The sequence below is a fragment of the Microchirus variegatus genome (assembly GCF_963457635.1).
Source record: "Microchirus variegatus genome assembly, chromosome: 22".
NCBI lineage: Eukaryota > Metazoa > Chordata > Actinopteri > Pleuronectiformes > Soleidae > Microchirus > Microchirus variegatus.
Window position 1 is genome coordinate 14568016 of NC_139823.1, and position 21321 is coordinate 14589336.

General features: G+C 40.4%; 1 protein-coding gene across 1 annotated transcript in view; it reads left to right on the top strand.

Annotated features, from left to right (window-relative positions):
- The window catches only part of tmeff2a (transmembrane protein with EGF-like and two follistatin-like domains 2a), a gene marked incomplete at its 5' end in the record, with an annotated part of 121967 nt that overhangs the window by 95730 nt on the left and 4916 nt on the right, over positions 1–21321 (top strand). The window contains 3 exons of the mRNA XM_083908698.1: positions 16261–16409; positions 18765–18824; positions 20288–20414. Coding sequence (XP_083764824.1) covers positions 16261–16409; positions 18765–18824; positions 20288–20414 — 336 coding nt within the window. The remainder of the gene's footprint in view (positions 1–16260; positions 16410–18764; positions 18825–20287; positions 20415–21321) is intronic.

Here is a 21321-nt window from a genome sequence, read left to right on the forward strand (position 1 = left end):
TGCACACAGGCTGTAAAAATGTAAATAAAAATCAGCAACAGTCAGGTCTATGGGAGGTTTATTTCTGCTTTATCGGAGAATGATGTTTGTTACACATTTGGGGAATTATGACTTTGAAATGGCACAAATCAGACCGATATCGGATACTCGAGATTGTGATATTGGTATTGGTTTTTGAGATTCCATATACAGTATATATATACATATATATATATATATATATACAGAATATTTCTGACTCCACTTGGCGGCAGCAGCATCCATGCATATCAGTATCATTGTAAACATGAGACGAAGCAGGGATGCAGCCAGTCATTTGTTGACATTAGCAGATCTAAGTAAACGGCTAATTAACTAGCTACTCACTGTCTCAGTGTACGGTGAGTGGAAACTCACCAATGATTTTTTTATCCTGAGTCATGCTGCAGCGTGCATAATGTGACATCCTTTAGAGTTTTGTGAGCCTAACACATGTAAGTCAGTCTTACAGGTAGTCATGCTGTGATATATTCATACAAAAAATGATTGCATGAATACTTGTGCCTCTTTAATCCTAAATTAAAAGCCATCTTAAAAAGATTTTTTAAATAATTCCCAGGGTGCTCTCTGTTCTGATGTCTAAGGAGTAGAGACTCAAAAAGAACCAGGGAACTCGTGCGACGATACAAGCAGAGGAGCGATGTGATCTGCTGCTCATTTTAATATTAAAGGCGCGTGACACAGCAGGTTACCTTCATATCTTTTCTATTTTTTTGCAATTTGAGCGCGTTTGAACAATGAGAATTTAGATCAAACTTTCGCCTTTATACCGCACACACACACACGCGCGCGCGCGCTGACGAACACCCACTGAGGCTTAGTGCACGCTTGGCCATTTCATTTAACCCCAATTACTGGAGCAGAGCACAGAGAGAAAGGAGATTCTCGCTTGTTCTGGAAATCCAATTAATGTCCTTACAGGACGCGTGGACGTCGGACCAAAAATGACTTTGACACACACACACACACACACACACACACACACACGGGAAGGAAACTAGTTCAGTGAAGAAACAACGTTTGTCATAAATTCAACCATTTATTACACATGAGATGGATGTAGGCAATATGTTTTTGGCTCCGCCCCCTCCTCCACCACCACCATGCACACACATTAGTAAGCAAGCAGTACGATAAAAAAAAAACATCCTGAGGGCGACACAATAAACATGTGACTGCTGAACCTAATTAGACTGAGGCCTAACTGTTGAACCAGACAATATCAGCTTTTTATTTGTTTTATTTTTTGCGCTCTATATCATTTCAAAGTGATAAAGGAGCTTTAAATGAAGCAGCGTTACAGATTTGGTGTGGAACACAACAAAAAAAAAGAAAAGAAAGAAAGACAGTGCCTATGAGAAATCCCAGACGTTAGAATTAGAAGTGCCCTGAGAGTATGACTCTATCAAACGACTCGATGTAATGGAAAGATAATGTGTCCTGGTGTGCAATAACAGTAATGCCAAGAAACAGATTCATGATGCATACTGAGTTTTCTTTCTTTTTTTTTCAAATACCAAACAGCTGGAGTCCACCCACTTCCACAAATGCGCCGTCCAAGAAAAAAACAAAGACGTGAATTTATCGATCATTCCAATCCCCAGGGGAGAATTCACAAGGTCACAAAGTGTACCGTCAGGAAAATGGAACGACAAGGGAACCAATTTGTCAGTAACGTATGTCATTTAGGAAGGTGTTGACACAAAGCGGCGTCTAAAACGGAAAACACGAGTGCATTTTAATCCTTCTAAAGCCATACACTCTTAGAAATAAGGGTTCCAAAAGGGTTCTTCTACAAGGGCTGAGGTTCTACCTGGAACCATTTGCTTCTGAAAAACCCTTTCCCGAAGAAAGGGCTTTTCAAGGGTTCTTGGTAACACTAATGGATCCAGTAAGAACCATTTTGATCCAGAGAACCCTTTAAAACCCCTTTCCTGAATAAAGGGTTTTAAAGGGGTTCTTGGTGGAACCCTCCAAAAGGGTTCCAGGTAGAACCAAAAGGGTTCTCCTATGAGCACAAGCCGAAGAACCTTATATGGTTCTATTTGGCACATTTATCTCCAAGAGTGTATGATGATACATGAATTATCGTGAATTATCTATCAGGTACAGCGACACCACAGACGGTCATTTTAAATTGTCCAATCGAGCGGCAGCTGATTTTAATTAAGCACACCATCATTTAATCAAAAAGTGAGCGTAGAGCGAGAGAGAGAGAGAGAGAGAGAGAGAGAGACAGAGGATTGTATTCAAAGAGCAGGTGAAGTGACCCTGTAAAGTGATTCAGTTATTCATTATGCTAATGTTTATTTAAACATTTCAGAGCAATGAATGAATACCGTCCTGTAGACTGTCAGCCGCGATGGGAAGTGTCCTGACGCTTAAGGACGAATTAGCAAGTTGTAGAAGGGTCGTGGTACAAACTTCTCATTAGCATTGAAACACACTTTGAGAGCTGTAACTTCCACATATATTGACATATTTCTGGTTAAAACCAGGGTCTTGCTCCATACTGATTGGTGGTGTTTTTGAGCTCCGATGACACAGATGAACATTTAACACAGGACTTCTCACCACCGCTGTATATATCTGTGGTGTTAACCAAAGAGGAAGCTGGGAGTGATGTTTTTTTTGTGGACGAGAATGATGAGTACATTTCTGGAATGAGGCCATATATGTCTGAACAGATATGATGTGATGCAGTGTGTGCTGCTGAGCTGAGGAGGAAGAGAACTGAGAAAGAGTTGATACATATGGATGTTAAGGTTGGTTTGGCTCATCCAGCACTTGACTGAATGTTTGAAATACTACTCTTTGGGCATTTAAGTGATATTTTAAGCAAAGTATATGCATTTTAAACACAAAAGTTATGATTTTGATGTCATCTGGTAGTGTTTGAACCAGTATGAAGACAAGATGAGGTCATGTGCAGTTGCCTTGGTACCATGGTGGTGTGTCTCCGCATCTGGCCTATAAATCAGTATTCTGCCAATGGTACTTTCATCGAAAATGTAGTGGTCGTTATTCGCTCAACGGTTGTTGTGTAGATTGAAGTGTGCTGCCATAACCAAACAGTGAAACACAGACTTTATAAGAACACACACATATATATATATATATATATATATACAGTATATTAGTGCTGGGCACTAGGTTAACGCATGACGCCAGAAAAAGACGCGTGTGACACAATGTTTACGTGCTGCGACACCGGCGTCCAGGCACCTTTTACCAGTTAGCGGCATTAGCGGCATTTAGTTAGCGCGCCTATAGTATATATATATATATATATATACAAATAACTTCAAGCTTGAGACCAGAAGGTACCCGGTTCCATCCCCGACCAGTCTGCGGCTGAAGTGCCCTTGAGCAAGGCACGGAACCCCCTCACTGCTCCCCGAGCGCCGCTGAATGAAGGCAGCTCACTGCTCCGGGTTTAGTGTGTACTTCACCTCGCTGTGTGCTGTGTGTGTTCACTAACTCACGGATGGGTTAAAATGCAGTAAGTAAATTTCCCCACTGCGGGACTAATAAGGGATCTCAATCTTAAAAAAAACAGCGTACCTGTGTGCTGCGTATGTGTGCCTCTGTTTTTTAAAGTTTAGCGTTACTTTAGAGACTCATTTTAACAATCCGGAGTCACGTATACATGACGTCACGTGTATCATCTTCCGGTCAGGCGTAATGGAAACGTGTCATTCGTTAAAATGCGTTTACGTTGATGCCTTTAACACGGTTGGCGTAGTGGTTAGCGCTCTTGCCTATGCAACAAGAAGACCCGCGTTCGAGCCCCGGTTGGAACAAGGGCCTTTCTGCATGGAGTTTGCATGTTCTGTATATATATACCACTCATTTTCTCGATCTGAATTACTATGTCTTCTATGCAGCATTCTTCATTTAACAAATACTGATCTCATGTAGAGTGAAATAGTTGATAAAGCAGCATATGTTCTCGGGGCGTGGCTTGTTGATAACAGATGTCGTGCACCGGTGACCTGTCAGTCCTCACACTCTCACCTTCACTTCTTCACTTCTCTCATTTACTTGTCTAAAGGGTAAACAAAAGGAGAAAATAAATGGCTTTGTGTAACTTTAAATGCCTTTAATTTACATAACCTATACCTTCTCGCCAACATCCAAACTTGGCAGAAAAGACAAAAATATTCCGATGTTTTCGTCTTCTTTGTTTGTGTCACTGTTGTTAGTTGCGGCACGTTCCACCATGACACATTTCCCACCCCCGGTGCTTATTTTTGACTTAGTTGACAATCTCAGCAATGCTTTCTCTGTCTGGATCAGGCACAGGAAAGATGCCCTTCACTCTGCCATCCCTGTTGGAAAAGTCTTACACGGCTCTGTTACAACGGTGGGTACAGCTATCAGTGAGTCAGCGAGCGCAGCACAGAGTTACTGAAAAATATGTGAAACGCAGTTGCAGTTGAGAGGTTTCAAACATGTAATTAATGCATATTGCTTTGGGAAACTGTAAACATAGGAAATACTCTTCATTGTCCCCGTGTGGAGATATTTTGTTCGGTTTATTGAGTTATTTTGATACGACTCGACAGAATAACATTCTTTGGACTCTGTTGTGGATTCCTATGAGGCAAATAGAAAAGGAAACATTAAGATGCATATTGATGTGAGCTGCAGCGCGTTTTGTTAGCCGAGCTATACGGTTACCTGCTGTAGTTCAGAGCCTCGCAGTCCTCGCACACCGCCATTCTGCAGCTCTCTGTTTTCAGGCTGCAGACAAAAAAAGACCAATTTGCCCCTTAAGGATCAATAGAGTGTCACGAAAACCCATTTAGACCCATTTGTGGTGTAAAACTGTAATTACCCCCCCAAAAAAAGAGGAGAGCATGCTTTCAAACCCATCAATAGCACACACTAGTGTTGATAGAATTAAGGTGGAGGAGGAGCAGATAGTGAGCTAATCATAGAGAGTGGGCTGCAGGGACACTTGCTGTGTAAACGCTGGGTGTAGACCTGCTGACAGAGGAGCGAGCGCTTATGTCTTTATTGTGTCCTATAGTCTGTGGACTGCAGAAGGGAATTCCAGAGGAAGACTTGGCTGGGGGCAGCAGGAGGTGTGGGAAGCTGTAGATCCATATACACACACAAGTGTCTGCAGCATTTATAGTATAGTATAGTATAGTATAGTATAGTATAGTATAGCTCCTTACGCTCACTAACCCAATTCTACCCCTAAGTCCTAAAAGTCATTATAAAGGGCAACACCCAAGTTTTTTGCCCTTTTCTTACAAGGACACACACACACACTCACTGGGAGATCATTATTATTCATGGATGGATTATTGAATTTGCACATTTTAGTGCTCACTGACCACTGTGTTAAGCCCTCCATTCAATGGCCATACAGAGGACACGTGTGTGTATTTATATCTGTGTGTGAGGTCCAAAAAAAACGTACTAAATCTTTTCGAGGACATTTTTGACCTTGTCATTTTGTGTGGGCTCCACCACTTTAAAGTGATTTTTTCAGGGTTAAGACCTGGTTTTAAGGTGAGGGTAAGGGACGAGGAAATGCATTTATGTCTGTGTCTGTTGTCTGCGCTACGAATGCTGCACAAATGTGTGTGTTTGTGTGTGTGTGGTAGACGATGATGCAACAAAACAAGAGCAAACTCTATGTAATTATGGCATCGAGTTCATCTACACTACAGTATAATGTTTTTATACTGTGCAGATTTTGCAGATTTCTCTTCTTCACATTAATTACATTACTTATATTACATATATATGTATGTGTATATGTGTTTATATGTGTATATATATATATATATGCATATATGTGTGTATATATGAATAGATGTACATATTAAATGTATGTGTGTGTATATATATGTGTATATGTGTGTATATATGTATATGTGTGTATATATATATACATATATGTATATATGTACATATATAAACATAACATATATGTATGTGTGTATATGTATACATATATATTTGTATATGTTTATATATTTACATATATATGTGTAAGTATATATACATATATATCTGTAACGCTCGGTTTTCAAAGGTTTTCAGTGAATTTTGAGGCTAAGAATGATGAAAATCAATGCTATATTCATTTGCAATGAGGTTTACTACAAAGGAAATATGCACACCACGAGGCAGAGAGAGAGGAGATGTTGGTGTCAGCTGCTGCATGTGTGTGTGTGTGTGTGGGTGTGTGTGTTATGCATGTGTGTTTGTGTTTACATGTGTGTAAAGTGGCCTTTTCAGTTGAGAGCCAGCAGACTGTCTGGAGGGTAAGGGGGGGGGGTTGGAGAGGCTCGATGGGAGGGAGCTAATCAATAAGGCACATCCTGCTCAGACTGTATCCTCGTGCACACACACACACACACACACACACACATGTACAGTATGTACATTCACACTCGGCACCAACTTTCATTTAACACTTGTCTGCCCCTTTGTACTTCTCAGCAGAGAGTGTGAAGTAATCACTTGGTGTCGAGAGCGAAAACAGCACAAAACAAGATGAAAAGGAAAGTGATCGCCGCCTCGCGCGCACGCACGACGCCCCGCGCGTGTTCACGTGTGTGTGTGTGTGCGCGCGCGAGTAGCATTAGGATGTGTTGACGCACTGCAGTCTCGTGGTATAGTGCCTATTATGGAGAAAGTGAGAGGCCTCATTAAAAATGTATGGCGACCAGACATCAGCCTCAGACTAACAGCAGCCTCTTGAGATGTCAGTGTGTGTGTGTGTGTGTGTGTGTGGCAGTGTCCGTGTGTGACAGTGTCTGCGTGTGTGTGTGTGTGCGTTCACACGTGTGAAGCCTCTAGTGCACGGATGTGCGCACATTTCCCTTAAAACTCCGTCTTAGCTCTCTGCAGATCTTCTTACTGCCTCCTTTCATGTGAAATCTGTTCTCATTTAGATACTTTTTATGATAACGCAGACACTTTAAATTGTAAGACTAATCTTGGCCCGAGGCAGGCTGTAGCAAAATTATAGTCTGGGTTATATAATTTTCAAAGACCTGACCCGCTTTATTCCTCCCCTCGCCTCCAGTGGTGTGTCGCTATATGCAGATCGTTTTTTTAGATTTTGACTGATGGGAGTGTTGAGAATCGCGCTTGTGTGGGATTTACCTGCATGGGATATAAGTGTGCGCTCATCCATTCTGAAGGCGTTTGCACGTCGTGAATAAATGCCATGAAATTGTGAATAATCCGGGAGTCACGCCCTCACTATTCACCTGTTCACCTTGAGCTATGGCACGTGATGCAAATACATTGTGAGCTCTAAGAAGAAGAAGAAGAAGAAATGTGTCACAGGAAGAAACAGGTAGAGGAGTGTGTGACAATGTGATGATGAGCTGGTGTTTAGAACAAGGAATAGTGGGAATTAGTTTGTTTATTTCACACAAGCTCATTTGGGATATATTTAAATTGAAGTCATCAAACGACAAGGTTTCTGATTGGATTGCTGTGCACCTGAATACAAGATAATGGAGAGAAGATTTGACGCGGGTCAGAAGTGCAGGGATTGAAATCTAACAATTTGACAAGATTAGATTCTGTTTTTCATCTTTACAAAACTGACAAGTTTCAGTTTCTATTAAAATTTATGGAGTTTTTTAACCAAAGATTCAGTAAAACCAAATGTTGGGAGTTAGTTCATCGACATAAACTCCACATGAGGTTCACAGGGGGCGCTGTGCCAATTAGGGGTGGGGGAACACAACACCCGTTTGTGTTATTCGTGTAGTTTATTTTTGTAACTTCTGGGAGAAAAAGGCAGCTCGCCTAAGCTTTTATTTATGCAAGTTATTGTTTTGTACAGTAAGTAAGTTTTTATTTGCTTTGAATGAATAAATGTTAACGTTTGCCTTCGTGTGATCACATTATCTTATACAAACTGTATTGTTTTGATGCCATAATTTGCCTTAACACACTATGCATTGTATGAATTTTTGAATCGAGAATCGATTTTGAATCGAATCGTGAGCCACCCAAAGATTCACATCCCTAGTGCCAATCCAAACCCTAACCCGGTCAATCCAGAGTGTCCAATTTACCTAATCTCCTTTTTCCGGAGAAAACCCACGCACACACGGGGAGAACATGCAAACTCCATGCAGAAAGGCCAAGTGGCAACTTGAATAAAACCCGTTTTTTTGCTGCCTTTATTATTGTAGTGATATTCTTGGATTAAGTGGATGAATGTTGTAATTTCCTCCTGTTAAATCCACACATACCCTCCGCTATTTTTCCAGTTTATTCACTCAAGACGCTGATTCCATCAGTCTGCTTTTATGCACAAAATCAGAAATATGTATCAAAACAAGCTGATGGAAACCCACCTCGTGTCTATATGAGATAGAAGGTTATATTTGCTGTGCGGTGATAAAACGTTCTCGCAACAAAATAATGTCTGGCTACTGTTTACCTCTAGGTCATTGTCTTAAATCAAAGATTTTGCATTGCCACGAGAGCTTTTTTTTCGATTTTCAATGTCACGTTGAAGGTAGAGTATGCTGATTTAGTTGTTTGTGTTTTTCTTGGCATATGTTAAAACACAGCTAGGTCAAGAACACTGACTGACACACACACACACACACACACATACATTAGCAGCATGATTTTCGGTGGGATTGAGGGTGGGTTTTTTTGTGGACGCCTCTTCAGTTCCTGCTAAATGTCACGCAGGATTTGTGTTAGATTTTCTGTGGTGTTAGTTTTTACACCCCAATATGGAAGCTAAGGAAAAATAATGTGTTGTTCACAGTTTTTTTTTTCTCTTAAATTAACAACTCCTGCTTTTCAGATAGTATCTCTGCTAATAATACATAGAATATGGACTCTTATTATCCAAATATGCCACTCTTTCCATTCCACGGTCTCTTATTTTGAGAATTCTTAGCCTTTTTTGTTGGTTTTTCCTCCTTGACTTCAGGAACCTTGTTGTTGGATTACTGTTTCCTTTACACTAAAAGTGTCTTGTACTATCGTGTCCTGTAGTTTCCTTCCTGTCTCCCACTTCCTTGATTCCCCCACACCTGTTCCTATAACTGTTTTCACCTGTTCCTCGTTACGTCCACTCCCTGCGGTAAAAAGCCGATGTGTTCCCTTTTGTTCTCTTTATTGTGTCTTTTACACAGCGTTTGATTTTCTTTTTGTTTTTTATTTAGTGAGACGGATAAATGCTCCTGTCTGTGAGCCTTAGGCTATTTGCCGCTAGCTAGCTAGCTAGTTAGCTAGCTGCGTTCACAAATCGTCAGTTATTTTCTGACATTAGTGCTCAAAGCTCAACGGTCCTCTGGATGTACATCAAACCAATATATTCCAAAACACTTCGACATTGTAACTCGCTTATTTGCGAAAAAATATATACTTACAACGAAATTGTTCCTCGGCAGATGTGGCCGGCATCTTGCTGAATTCGCAAAGCATCATGGGTAATTTCATCTTCCACCTCGTTTTAAGCCGGCATCAGAGCGCTCCCCCCACACGAGAACGCGCAAAATTTCGGGTGAGTGCAAAAATGTAGGGATTAGGGGAGGTAATGGGACCTCCCCTAACCCTAATCTGCCTGTTTTGTAGGGACTTGATAGAAGTGAGCGATAGAAGATTAATTCCGATGTAACAGAAGACAGAAGATAACCACAATCATCACCGTAAATGTCAGATAATTAAAGATTGATTTTTGCCCCCTGGAAGAAATTTGATGAAACCAAGCAATTTCGCTTTTTAAATTGTTTAAGTGTGTTTATGCAATGCATGAACATTTTATTTTACAACATTGATGTTATAACTTTAATTAAAGTCCTATATATTGCAATCATTATTGTTATTAAATTACTGCCCAACCCTAATTTGATTATCGATTTATCTGCTGCTGTTGTTGTTGCCCCTCATATTTTTTTTAATTTACACCACTTATATACTGTATATAACTTTGTTGGATTGTCAGATGTGCCAACCTCTGCTTTTAAAAGATGCTGCTGCAGACTTTCTTCGAAACAACCATCACAGAGTCATAGCTGTGTCTTTAACCCTTTAACACACCTAGACACCTTTTTGTGTTTTTGACTTTTTCTTTTTAGCTTATCTTTTTCATTTTTTCATGCATATTGTTCAAAATTTGCTAGGTTGTGTATTTTTGGGTGCTTTAAAAAATTTTCATGTGAATTTTTTTTTTAGTCTATTCTAAACAACTGTGACAAATTTACTCACGTTAACACACCTTTGCACCAAAGTGTGCTCATTGAAACCCATTCAAATCACTATTTTTGATCCTGCTCAAATGTTAAGTAAAAAACATGAATCATCTAATTTTTTCACATCATTTGAAGCAAAAGGCTTTAAATGTGTGCTCTGACACATTTCCATCAAGATTACGTCATTTTTCTTTTTTTGGCACATGGAGAAAAAAACTGCTTTTTCTGATCGAGGGCACTCCCACTAAACCCCGCCCCCCCTCTCTCCACATAAGGTCTGAGGCAGAAATTTTGTATGGGTGTATGAGTACATGTGTGTAGGCATGTGTGCATGTGAGTGTGCGCGTGTGCACATGCACGTGCGCGCGTGCACATGCCTTTAACGTGCACAGTGCATTTACAGTGTGACACAATGCGTAAAAGCGCAGGTGGCTTTCAAGTGGCACCTTTTCCATGCCCTCCTTTCATGTAAAAAAATTTTTTAAAACTTTCAAAGCACCAAAACTTCAAAGTACAGTCTCCAAAGCACCCCGACATCTAAATTGTGGGGTCCCCACAGCCTTTGAAATATCCATAATGCAGGCGATTTCCCAGCACATGAAATGTACAGCAAAAATTAGAGCCAAAACAAACCCCGATCTGTGCACCTGTGCGCCGCGCTGCAATGATCACAGGTATACAGGTGATGAGGTGTCTGTGCAGAGCTAAGGAGCATAGCTGGACTTTGCATGTCAAACCACACACAATGAAGCATCACAGCGGCACCACGGAGGCGCTAAACATGGTCATTGAAGACGAGCGCACGGAGCGCAATGCGTTCCATCAGCTTTGGACACCGACACAGCCGATGAAGAGTACTTCCCGGGGGCTTTCCCGTGTCCCACCAACTCCACTGACTCTTCTGACTTTGGGAAAGAGGTGACACTAGCGGACCTTTTATGGAAATCCAAAAACGGAGCGATCTGGTCACCCACAAGCACCCTGATGCTCCAGTTCAAGCCTCCAGACTCAGGACTAATTCCAGAACCTCCCCGCTATGCCGTGGCCATTGTTAGTGAGCTGATTTACACTTTTCATTTATTTTTCACCACGGAGATCACAAAACTTATCATGGAATGAACCAAACTGCATGGGAGAAGGACAGTGCCCGAGTGGAAGGACCTCGATAACCACCACCGTGCGGGCTTCGTTTGGACTCCTTCTGTTGGCGTCTATTGGGCAGCTGGTGCGCTGCAGAAACAAAACCAAGGACAGAGAGGGTCGTGTTGGACATGACGGAGGGGCTGGGAGGGTGACTGTGACTATTGATCATTTATTTTCCTCATTTGGGCTGGCAGAGGAGCTGCTGCGACGAAAGATCACCATCTTTGGCACAATGCGTAAAAACTGACCAGAGCTTCCCCCTCAGCTCCCGAGGCTCCTCCATCTCTTCATTTACTCACACCCTGCTGTCCTACACTCCGAAGCAGGACAAAAATGTCCTCCTGCTCAGCAACAAACACCGGGAGCCGGAGATCAGCAACGGGAAAAAAAAAGAGGCCCAGAAGCCCTAGATCATTCTGATTATAACCTCTGCAAAGGAGAGGATACCAAGAGTGGAAGTTCTTCATTACAGCACAAAAAAACATTTTTTTTAATTTTATTTGGTATCTATAATGAGGTCTAATGTTGGTCTAAGAAATAAGAAAATAAAAAAACAAAAATACATATGTACACAATTTGTATAGCTTGTATTTGTATGAGCACACGTTGGTGCTATAGGTGTGTTAACTGAATATTTTATGAAATCTAACATTATAAAATAATAATAATGCAATTTTTTTTCTGCTAATCTTTCACATATACTAGGCTGCAATAATCCCAAAGAAAAAAAATCCAGTTTGCATGAATTATATTGAAAATATTTCATTTTTTGTCTTTTTTTTTTTCATAAAATTAGGTGCATCATGACTAAACCTGGCAATTTAAGGGTAAAAAATATAAAAAATATATTAATATTTGATATGTATAGAAAGAAAAGATGTTGGTCTAAAACCTAAAAAAAAAAAAAAGAAAAAAAAAATCCAATGTATGCATTTGTTATAGCTGTGTACTTTATGAGCACCATTTGGTGCTCTGGGTGTGTTAACGTGATTTTATGAGACAATCTGACATTACAAAGAAAATAATAATGCAAAAAAAAATTTTTTTCTGCTAATCTTTCACATATACCAGGCTGCAATAATCCAAACAAAAAAAATCCAATATGCATGAATTATATTGAAAATATTTCATTTTTTGTCTTTTTTTGATCATAAAATGAGGTGCATCATGACTAAACCTGGCAATTTAAGGGTTAAAAATATAAAAAATATATTAATATTTGATATGTATGGAAAGAACAGATGTTGGTCTAAAACCTAAAAAAAAAAAAATTCAAAATATAAATGTATAATTTTTTTTATAGCTGTGTACTTTATGAGCACCATTTGGTGCTCTGGGTGTGTTATCGTGATTTTATGAGACAATCTGACATAACAGAAAAAAAAAGAATGAACATTTTTTTTTTTTCTGCTAATCTTTCACATATACCAGGCTGCAATTATCCAAACAAAAAAAATCCAGTTTGCATGAATTTTATTGAAAATAATAATTTTTTTGTGTTTTTTAGATCTTAAAATAAGGTGCATCATGACTAAACCTGGCAATTTGAGGGTTAAAAATAAAAAATATATATTAATATTTGATATGAATGGAAAGAAGAGATGTTGGTCTAAAATCTAAAAAAAAAAAAAGGCAAAAATACAGATGTATACTATTTTTATAGATGTGTACTTTATGAGCACCATTTGGTGTGCTGGGTGTGTTAACGTGAGTGTTTTAGGCCATCTGACATTACAAAAAAAATAATAATGCAAAAAAAAAATGTTTCTGCTAATCTTTCACATATACCAGGCTGCAATAATCCAAACAAAAAAATTCCAGTTTCCATGAAGTATATTGAAAATAATTCATTTTTTGTGTTTTTTAGATCTTAAAATAAGGTGCATCATGACTAAACCTGGCAATTTGAGGGTTAAAAATAAAAAATATATATTAATATTTGATATGGATGGAAAGATGAGATGTTGGTCTAAAACCTAAAAAAAAAAAAAAGGCAAAAATACAGATGTATACTATATTTATGGCTGTGTACTTTATGAGCACCATTTGGTGTGCTGGGTGTGTTAACGTGAGTGTTTTAGGCCATCTGACATTACAAAAAAAATAATAATGCAAAAAAAAAATGTTTCTGCTAATCTTTCACATATACCAGGCTGCAATAATCCAAACAAAAAAATTCCAGTTTCCATGAAGTATATTGAAAATAATTCATTTTTTGTGTTTTTTAGATCATAAAATCAAGGTGCATCATGAATAAACCTGGAAATTTAAGGGTTAAAAATAAAAAATATATATTAATATTTGATATGGATGGAAAGATGAGATGTTGGTCTAAAACCTTAAAAAAAAAAAAAGCCAAAAATACAGATGTATACTATTTTTATAGCTGTGTACTTTCATGCGCACCATTTGGTGTGCTGGGTGTGTTAACATGATTTTTTTAAAGGCGCGTTTAAGGGTTAAAGTGGCTTTGCGTCCCCTCAGATGCATAACGAAGCCTTTCTTCACATCATTCTTACGTTGCTGATCCTTCATTACAACAGTAGCTGAGCACTGCCACGCTTTGGTGCACAGCGTTTCAATCAACATTAGTGTCAGCGGTACGAGCCGCCGTGGCTGAAAAGTGTCCGTGCATGTGCGTGCGTGTGTGTGTGTGTGTTGGATTGCCCACGTGGGTGTATATGCAAATGCAGCTGCAAGACAGCTGAATGCCGGTGCTTTACTGAGATCTTGGCACCGGAGGGAGAACGAAAAGACCTGGAGAATAATGACAGATTTATAATTACAGAATCGAGTGTTCGGTGCTCCTCGGAAATGTGGGGAAGGCAATTTGTGAGTAATTTCTGCTGATCGGGCCTGCCACACACTCAAGGGGGTCACGCTACATGTATATGCCACACACTCATTTTGTGCAGGTGTGCGCGCAAACACACACCAAAGCACCGCAATCTCGCTGGAAATTGTGGCGCGGCAGCAAATTGCCTGGTTAATTTGCGAGGGCTAAAAAGCACAGAGTAAGTAAGCTCCCGACGACGCATTTACAGGCCGCCACACGGAAAACACGAAACAGAAATATCAGCTGTACGGAGGGAGGGAAGTCGCAGACAGAGGCGCAGTTTGTGAACAGGCAAGGCAGGCAACTGCTTGGGGCCCCGAGCTGATAGGGGCCCCCCGACACTCGGAGCCTGAGGGCTGTTTTTACTGAAATGTGCAGTAAGCAGCCGCCTCCCCGTCCTCCTTAAACAACAATGAGCAATTTGTAATGACATCTCAGTAGGAAACCTCCCTAAAGGGGCCCCACCTAACCTTAACCTGTCTGAAGTTAGAAAAGGATTATTTACAGAGTAATGCATATCTTTTTTACTCAGTTTATATGTATTTTTCAGTTATTTACAGTATTTCATTGTTCTACATATTTATATTGTTTTATAATGTGGGTGCTTTACAGTGTAGTATATTTTTTTACTAAGGTTATATAGTTTTTTAAAAGCTATTTACGGTATTTTATTGTTCTTTACATTTATATTTTCACATTCTTTTTAATTACAAGGTTTTTCCATGTTATTTCATTCATTTCGAAAAAAAAAAAAATTTGAATACCTACATTTTTCGTTGGTGTCAGATTATTTATAACATAATGGTTGGAAGGGCCCCCTGGAAATGTTTGCTTAGGGCCCCTACAGACTCTAGAATCGCCTCTGGTCGCCGAATCAATTTTCGGCGGAGAAGACGACTCGTCCTAAAGACTTCTACTCAGTTCTTCAGGAAGGCTTTTCCAAGTTGTACTTAATCAATATGAGCCGATACGTTAAATCAAGGCTAATCGGTACTAAATAAAAGAACATTTCCATTTAAATTCAATACAGGCCACACACACAGTGTCAGCAATACACCAAACACAACTGTGGTTGTTCTCATCTCTGTCAAGATAGTTTTTTTGAATTTCTCAGCTGGGGTTTTTCTAACAAAAATCAAAACACATTTTGGCGTTGCCTCTTTGTCTGTGCTGCAATAGCATCGGTTTACAAGTGGTTATTTGTTCCATTTAGAGCACAGTCTGCCTTATTTAATGAGGCTCAAATCTGAAAAGTGTGGTTGTTTTTTGGGTTTTTTTACACAATGTCCTCGCGATAATAATTTTGAAAAATGTAATCACTTTTCAAAGCGTTCTACAAAACAAAATAAAACACACGGGTCCTGAGTGTAAAATAAAAACAAAATATGGATAAGCAACAGATTTAGTGTGGAAACTTCATCCTGTCTGTCTGTATTAGTGAGAGTAATAGAAAACACATGCACGCTGCCTCATTACCAAGGCTCACTGGCTGTCATTTGCTTAGTGGAACTTAAAATGATATCAGAGCCAAAGGGGAGCATATACAGTGGGAAAAGCAGCGGTCCCAGGATGGTCCCTTGGGGCACGCCACATGAGAGAGGTGCAGGGGACGACGGAGGAGGAGGAGAATTCTCCCAAAAGAGCAGAATTAATTGCTTCCTGCCTTTGTAAGGGTACATCTTTTGTCAGGAAAGCTCTGTGTGCTGCCCAGTGTTTAATCCGTGTGCCATTGTGTCAAATTGAATGTGCCAAAACCCAGTTTGAACAGCATTACTATGCACAGTCCAGCATCCTCACTGAGCACAAGCTGTACAGTTTGGGGTGTTTTGTTTTTTTTTCTCATCTCATTTTTAATCCCTGAATGAATTTGGTTTTGTGTCTCTCAGACACACACATAAGTCTCCGCGGAATAAAGACGCGCTCATTTAATATTCATATTTCAGATCTCATTTATTTCAGATCTCTGACGTAGATAATGAATACATTTCCAGGGAGCTTCCTGCGCTAATATAATTTTTTTTATTTATTTCTCCTCAGGTGTGTGTGCAACATCGACTGTTCCCACATCAGTTTCAACCCGGTGTGTGCGTCGGATGGTCGTTCCTATGACAACCCCTGCCAGGTGAAGGAGGCGTCCTGTCAGAAACAGGAGCGCATCGAGGTCAAGTACCTGGGCCACTGCCAAGGTCAGACACACACACACACACACCTTCACACACACACACACACACACATAGGCTGCCACACTGTCTGCCTAAGCAGGTGTTCACTTCAAGTTGAAGTGAGGCCATGAGGGTGAATGAGGCAAATGAGGCAGCCTGCAGAGCTAAATGCAGACAGTGTGCTTTTCCAACCACATTTCATCAGTACAGATACTTTCACTGTGTCATATTCTGGAATAGTGTGCAAAGATAATCCCCCGAAAAACCACAAACGGCCTTTACTCCTTCATGTATTGATTATTTTTTTTTTGCTGAATGGTAATCCCCTCTTTCTAGTGCGCCATCAATTATTTGAATGCAGCGACTGTCTGAAATGGTTCCAGGGATCAAGTTATTTATTAATCTGTGCGGTTAAATCCTTTAAACTGAATAACACTGCTAATCCATGTGGGGAGAAGACAAAGGCACAGAGGCGTTCTTCTTTTCAATATGCTTAATATTTCATTTTATTTCAAAAGTTGGCGTCAAATGTTAGCGTTTTCATTCCAGTGTCGTTTGCTTTAAGATCTGGTTCCATATGTGTACGCACAGCGTTTGAGTGGCTCTGCATCCACAGGGCCAATTGATTGAGATGTGAGAACCAAGTTGAAAGCTTTGAAAAGCAATCAGGGCTAAACCAGCTCTTGGAACACAAATAGAAATCTGTATTCTCCCATGTTCCGCCCTTCGGGTCGGACCGTTCCCATCGATTTGATCGTGTTTCCACTCATTCTGCGAAAGTGTGAGAGAAGCAAAATGTCATGAAAGTGTGCTATGAAACAGCGGAATTTAGAAACGCCCGTGTTAGCCACAATTCAAAATGACACCTTGACATTTAAGGTTGCTGGTTTATAATATTTCTCCCGTGTGTCGCTGGGGAAACAATTTTCAGCTTTTCTGGTCATAGTTTAGCCTTCTACTATAGTTTGTACCAGTCTGGAATAACTGAAAGTGAATCAGCACTCACTTTTCTTAACTGTGTCACCGTAGTGTGGAACTACAAAAATTAATACAATGTTTACTTTCGCTTTCAAAACTCACAAAGTGTTAATGGCGTCAACGTTTCCATGGCGACCGACCAGAAAAAGACGCACTTGACGTCATGTTTTACGTGACTCCGGATTGTTAAAGGAATACTTCACCGATTAGCATTTAGCTTTGTGTTACTAGCATAGGGGTAGAATTTTTGGAAAAATTGTGCTTCCCAACCTCAGTTTCCTCTGAGTTGAGAAATATATCTTCATTATTTTTTTGTTACATGCCCACGAGTGTCACTTTAGTGTCCTGTTAGCGTAACTGTTAGCAAAGATGGCGGATACTGTTTACATTCTGGGAATGAGGTCGGGTGGGTCTAACAAGTGCGGAATTAGCGTCGCAGTTTCAAGCCTCGGACCAAGTGTCACTGGTGGGTACGTGGGAAGCACAATTTTTCAAAAACACTACCACTATACTAGTATTACAAAGCTCAATGCAAATGGAGTGAAGTATTCCTTTGAAATGAGTCTCTAAAGTAACGCTAAACTTTAAAAACAGAGGCACACGTACGCAGTACACAGGTACGCTGGTTATTTGTATCGCTGCTCTTTTCCTTTAATAAACAGACCGCTCCAGTTCGACTGTAGGCGGCGCGCGCTAACTGGCGCTAAAAAGTAGCTAACACAGCTAACGTAGCTAACTGGTAAACGGTGTCGCGGCACGTAAACATGACGTCACGCGTGCATTAACCCAGTATTAATTTGTGAAAATGTCACACGTGTGACTCTCATTTGCGCTCATTTGTTTATTTTTTGTTTACTCTACCTCTAGTGTTTTACAAGCCAATAAAAGAGGGAAAAAGAAATATGGTGAGGGGGCTGGGAAAAAATTATTGCCGTTCCAGGCACATTCTACGACATGATTCGTGCATCATAAATCCAGGAAATACTTTCGCACGCTCACTTTGAGAAAATAAATTCACTGACCACTGGGAGAAAGAAAAAAAAATCAATTGCAATAAAATGATTATGATTGGAAGGGAGCTTTGTACGGCTCTGAATTCAATGCAAACTCAAAAAGGTGAGCAAAAATACGTTAGAGCCCCTGATTCCTTTGCAGCTCAGCTCTGCTGCTTTCCACGCGTTGCTCGGCATAATTCATTAGAGGGTATTGTCTCTGACTTTTGAAGAAAGTGGCTCACATTTATATGCATTACAGGGACAGGTGCACACACCTCACGGACCCTTTGTCGCCACAATGATTTGCATTCAGCTGTCTCGGCCTACTCTAGCAGATGCTAATGGAGGCAGAGGAGTTTGCTTGTAGAGACCTGGGATCAGTTTTTCGTCTCTGTCCTTTTTCCAGGTGACATCATAACTGGCAACAAAGGTGGAGATGGACACTTTGCACGGACTGATCTCACAGGTGAGGTTTCTATGCAGGTAGAACGTAGCTGCAAAAGCAGTTATTGTATGCAATATTTGAAGAGTTGTACGAAATGTAATAGCTAGAAGCACTCGGAGAGAGCAGACCTCCACAAAATAGTGATAAAAACAGTGATAGCGTCTAAGGATCACGCCCAAAATGTAATCACCTGTTCCTGGTCCCATTGCCAGGGTATCCGCGGGGTCTTAAAAAGTCTTAAATCCAATAATTTGAATTTAAGGCCTTAAAATGTCTTAAATTCTCCTAAAATCTCATAAAAGGTCTTAAATACAATTTTCCTTTGTGTCTTTTGTACTTTTTTTGCCAGTATGGATTTGAAATGGGTCTTAAATTGTGTTTATTATGGTCTTAAAAAAGTCTTTAAAAGTCTTAAATTTGACTTGTTGAAACCTGCAGAGACCCTGCATTGCGGACATTTCCTGTAAATTTCATCCAAATCCGTCCGCGACTTGTGTTATGTTGCTAACAGACAGACAACAACAACAAACTCCGGCGAAAACATATACCTCCTGGTGGAGGTCAATAATGTAAGAAAACATGCAGATTTTGGGATTATTAGGCAAATTCTAAATTGACCGTACAGCAGGTGTGAGAGTGAGAGTGGATGTTGTTTGGAAGGACGATCTGTCCAGGGTGTGATCTCGCCTTTCACCCTCTGTCCGCGACCCTCATGTGGAGGTTAAAGAAGGTGAACGAGTGAGTGAGTGAGTGAACAACCAAATTGTAATTAAAATCTCACTTTGAAACCTCGCCATTGCAAAGTATCGCAAAAAAGACGGCAACATAATCGTTCTATTTTTGATGATTGTAGTTTCACTGTCTTGCTTTTCCCCTCTGTTCCTGTCTACTTTGGACTGGAAAAAATAACAAGAGCTTCATTTTTTTTTGGTTGCCCTCATCCTATAAAGCTGTAGGCTGCTTTATTAGATCAAGGCAACCTACAGCTGTCTTGATCTAATGAGAATCAGAGCTACAAACCTAACACCGTGTTTTTGACTGTGCACAAATCCCCTCCGTTAAAGCAGCCGCGCCGCACTGACTGTTTAATCACATATGCACTTTTATCGGTAATGTGTAATCTCAATCCTCTTGGTTTTAATATTGAGCACAGTAGTGAATATTTTTGATTGTGTCAATATTCCATATTCTCGAGGTACAGTGGCAGTATATGCAAAAGAAAAGGTCAAGGAAAGATGTTTTCGGTTAAAAGTGAATAAAAACGTGTCTAAAGTCGCTGTTTTATGTTTCTGGTGCTGCACCAGATCACGATCTGTCTCTAACCTTCAGCGAGCTCGGTCGAAACGTAACAATATAGAAGTTTAATAATGCATCTCTATGCACGTACTGTACGCACAAGCGGCCACGAGCATTATGTGCATTCAGTATTTATGAATGTGTGTGTGTGTGTGTGTGTGTGTGTGTGTGTTCTGTTCACAACACAGAGAACAATGAGGACCCGAGGAATGGCCTGGCCCGCGGGCTCTACATCCCCTGTCCAGAAGACTACAAAAACTACTGCGTCCATGGAGAGTGTCAGTTCCCCAGTATCCTGGCCAAGCCCTCCTGCAGGTACACACACACACACACATACACAGACACACACAGTTTGTGAGGATGAGTGATGGATAGGGATGTGTATTTTTTCGGGCAGGTGACAGGACGTGAGGGAAGAGAGAGGTTGAGATGTCAGACAGCAAACCTTCCTGAGCTGGAATCAAACCAGAGATCGAGCATTTTTGTTACGTCTCCTAACCACTCGGCCGCAGGAACACACACAACTCTTCGCATTAATGAACATTTATCGTCGCAATATTTAAAGACGGAGCAGAAATGTCCATTAATGTCCATAATTTGAGCACAATCACAGATTTTACAGTATATTCTATATATTATTATTATATTATAGGGCAGTGGAGTCTTAATTTGATAATCAATGGAACTGTAGTGCAGCTCTGACTGAACTATGGCTATAGTATAAACAAACCGTGCATTAAGCCTCACAAGACTCATTCTGTCTTTGAACCCCCGCAGATTTAATGATTCTTGCTCGAGTAGCAGAGCAGAGCTACTTCATCAGTCATATTTTCTGCTCCGTTTCAGGGAAATCCATGTCAGGTTTCTAGACGTCGGGTGTTTTCTCTTCCGCAGGGATCGGGATTCGGTTTCACGAGTGGCACGTGATGATAAACACGGGGGGGGGAGAGATCATCACCTTCAGTGCATACTTTAAGGGATCAAGGGAATCTGTGTTATTTTTTTTCGAATCGTTTCACTCTCCCACACCAGAGTCCAGAGAGAAAATCAGCAATTTTACCACATGATAACATTCACATAAGCATGCACGATGACAGAGAGCTCAGAGAGCATTTCCGTTTACACAGGGTCGGGGTGCATGTGTGATCCTTGCTTTTACAGCGTGATAGTGTTAGCAGTCACAGGGTCTTGGTATCTCCCTCCCTCCCTCCCTCCATGTGCT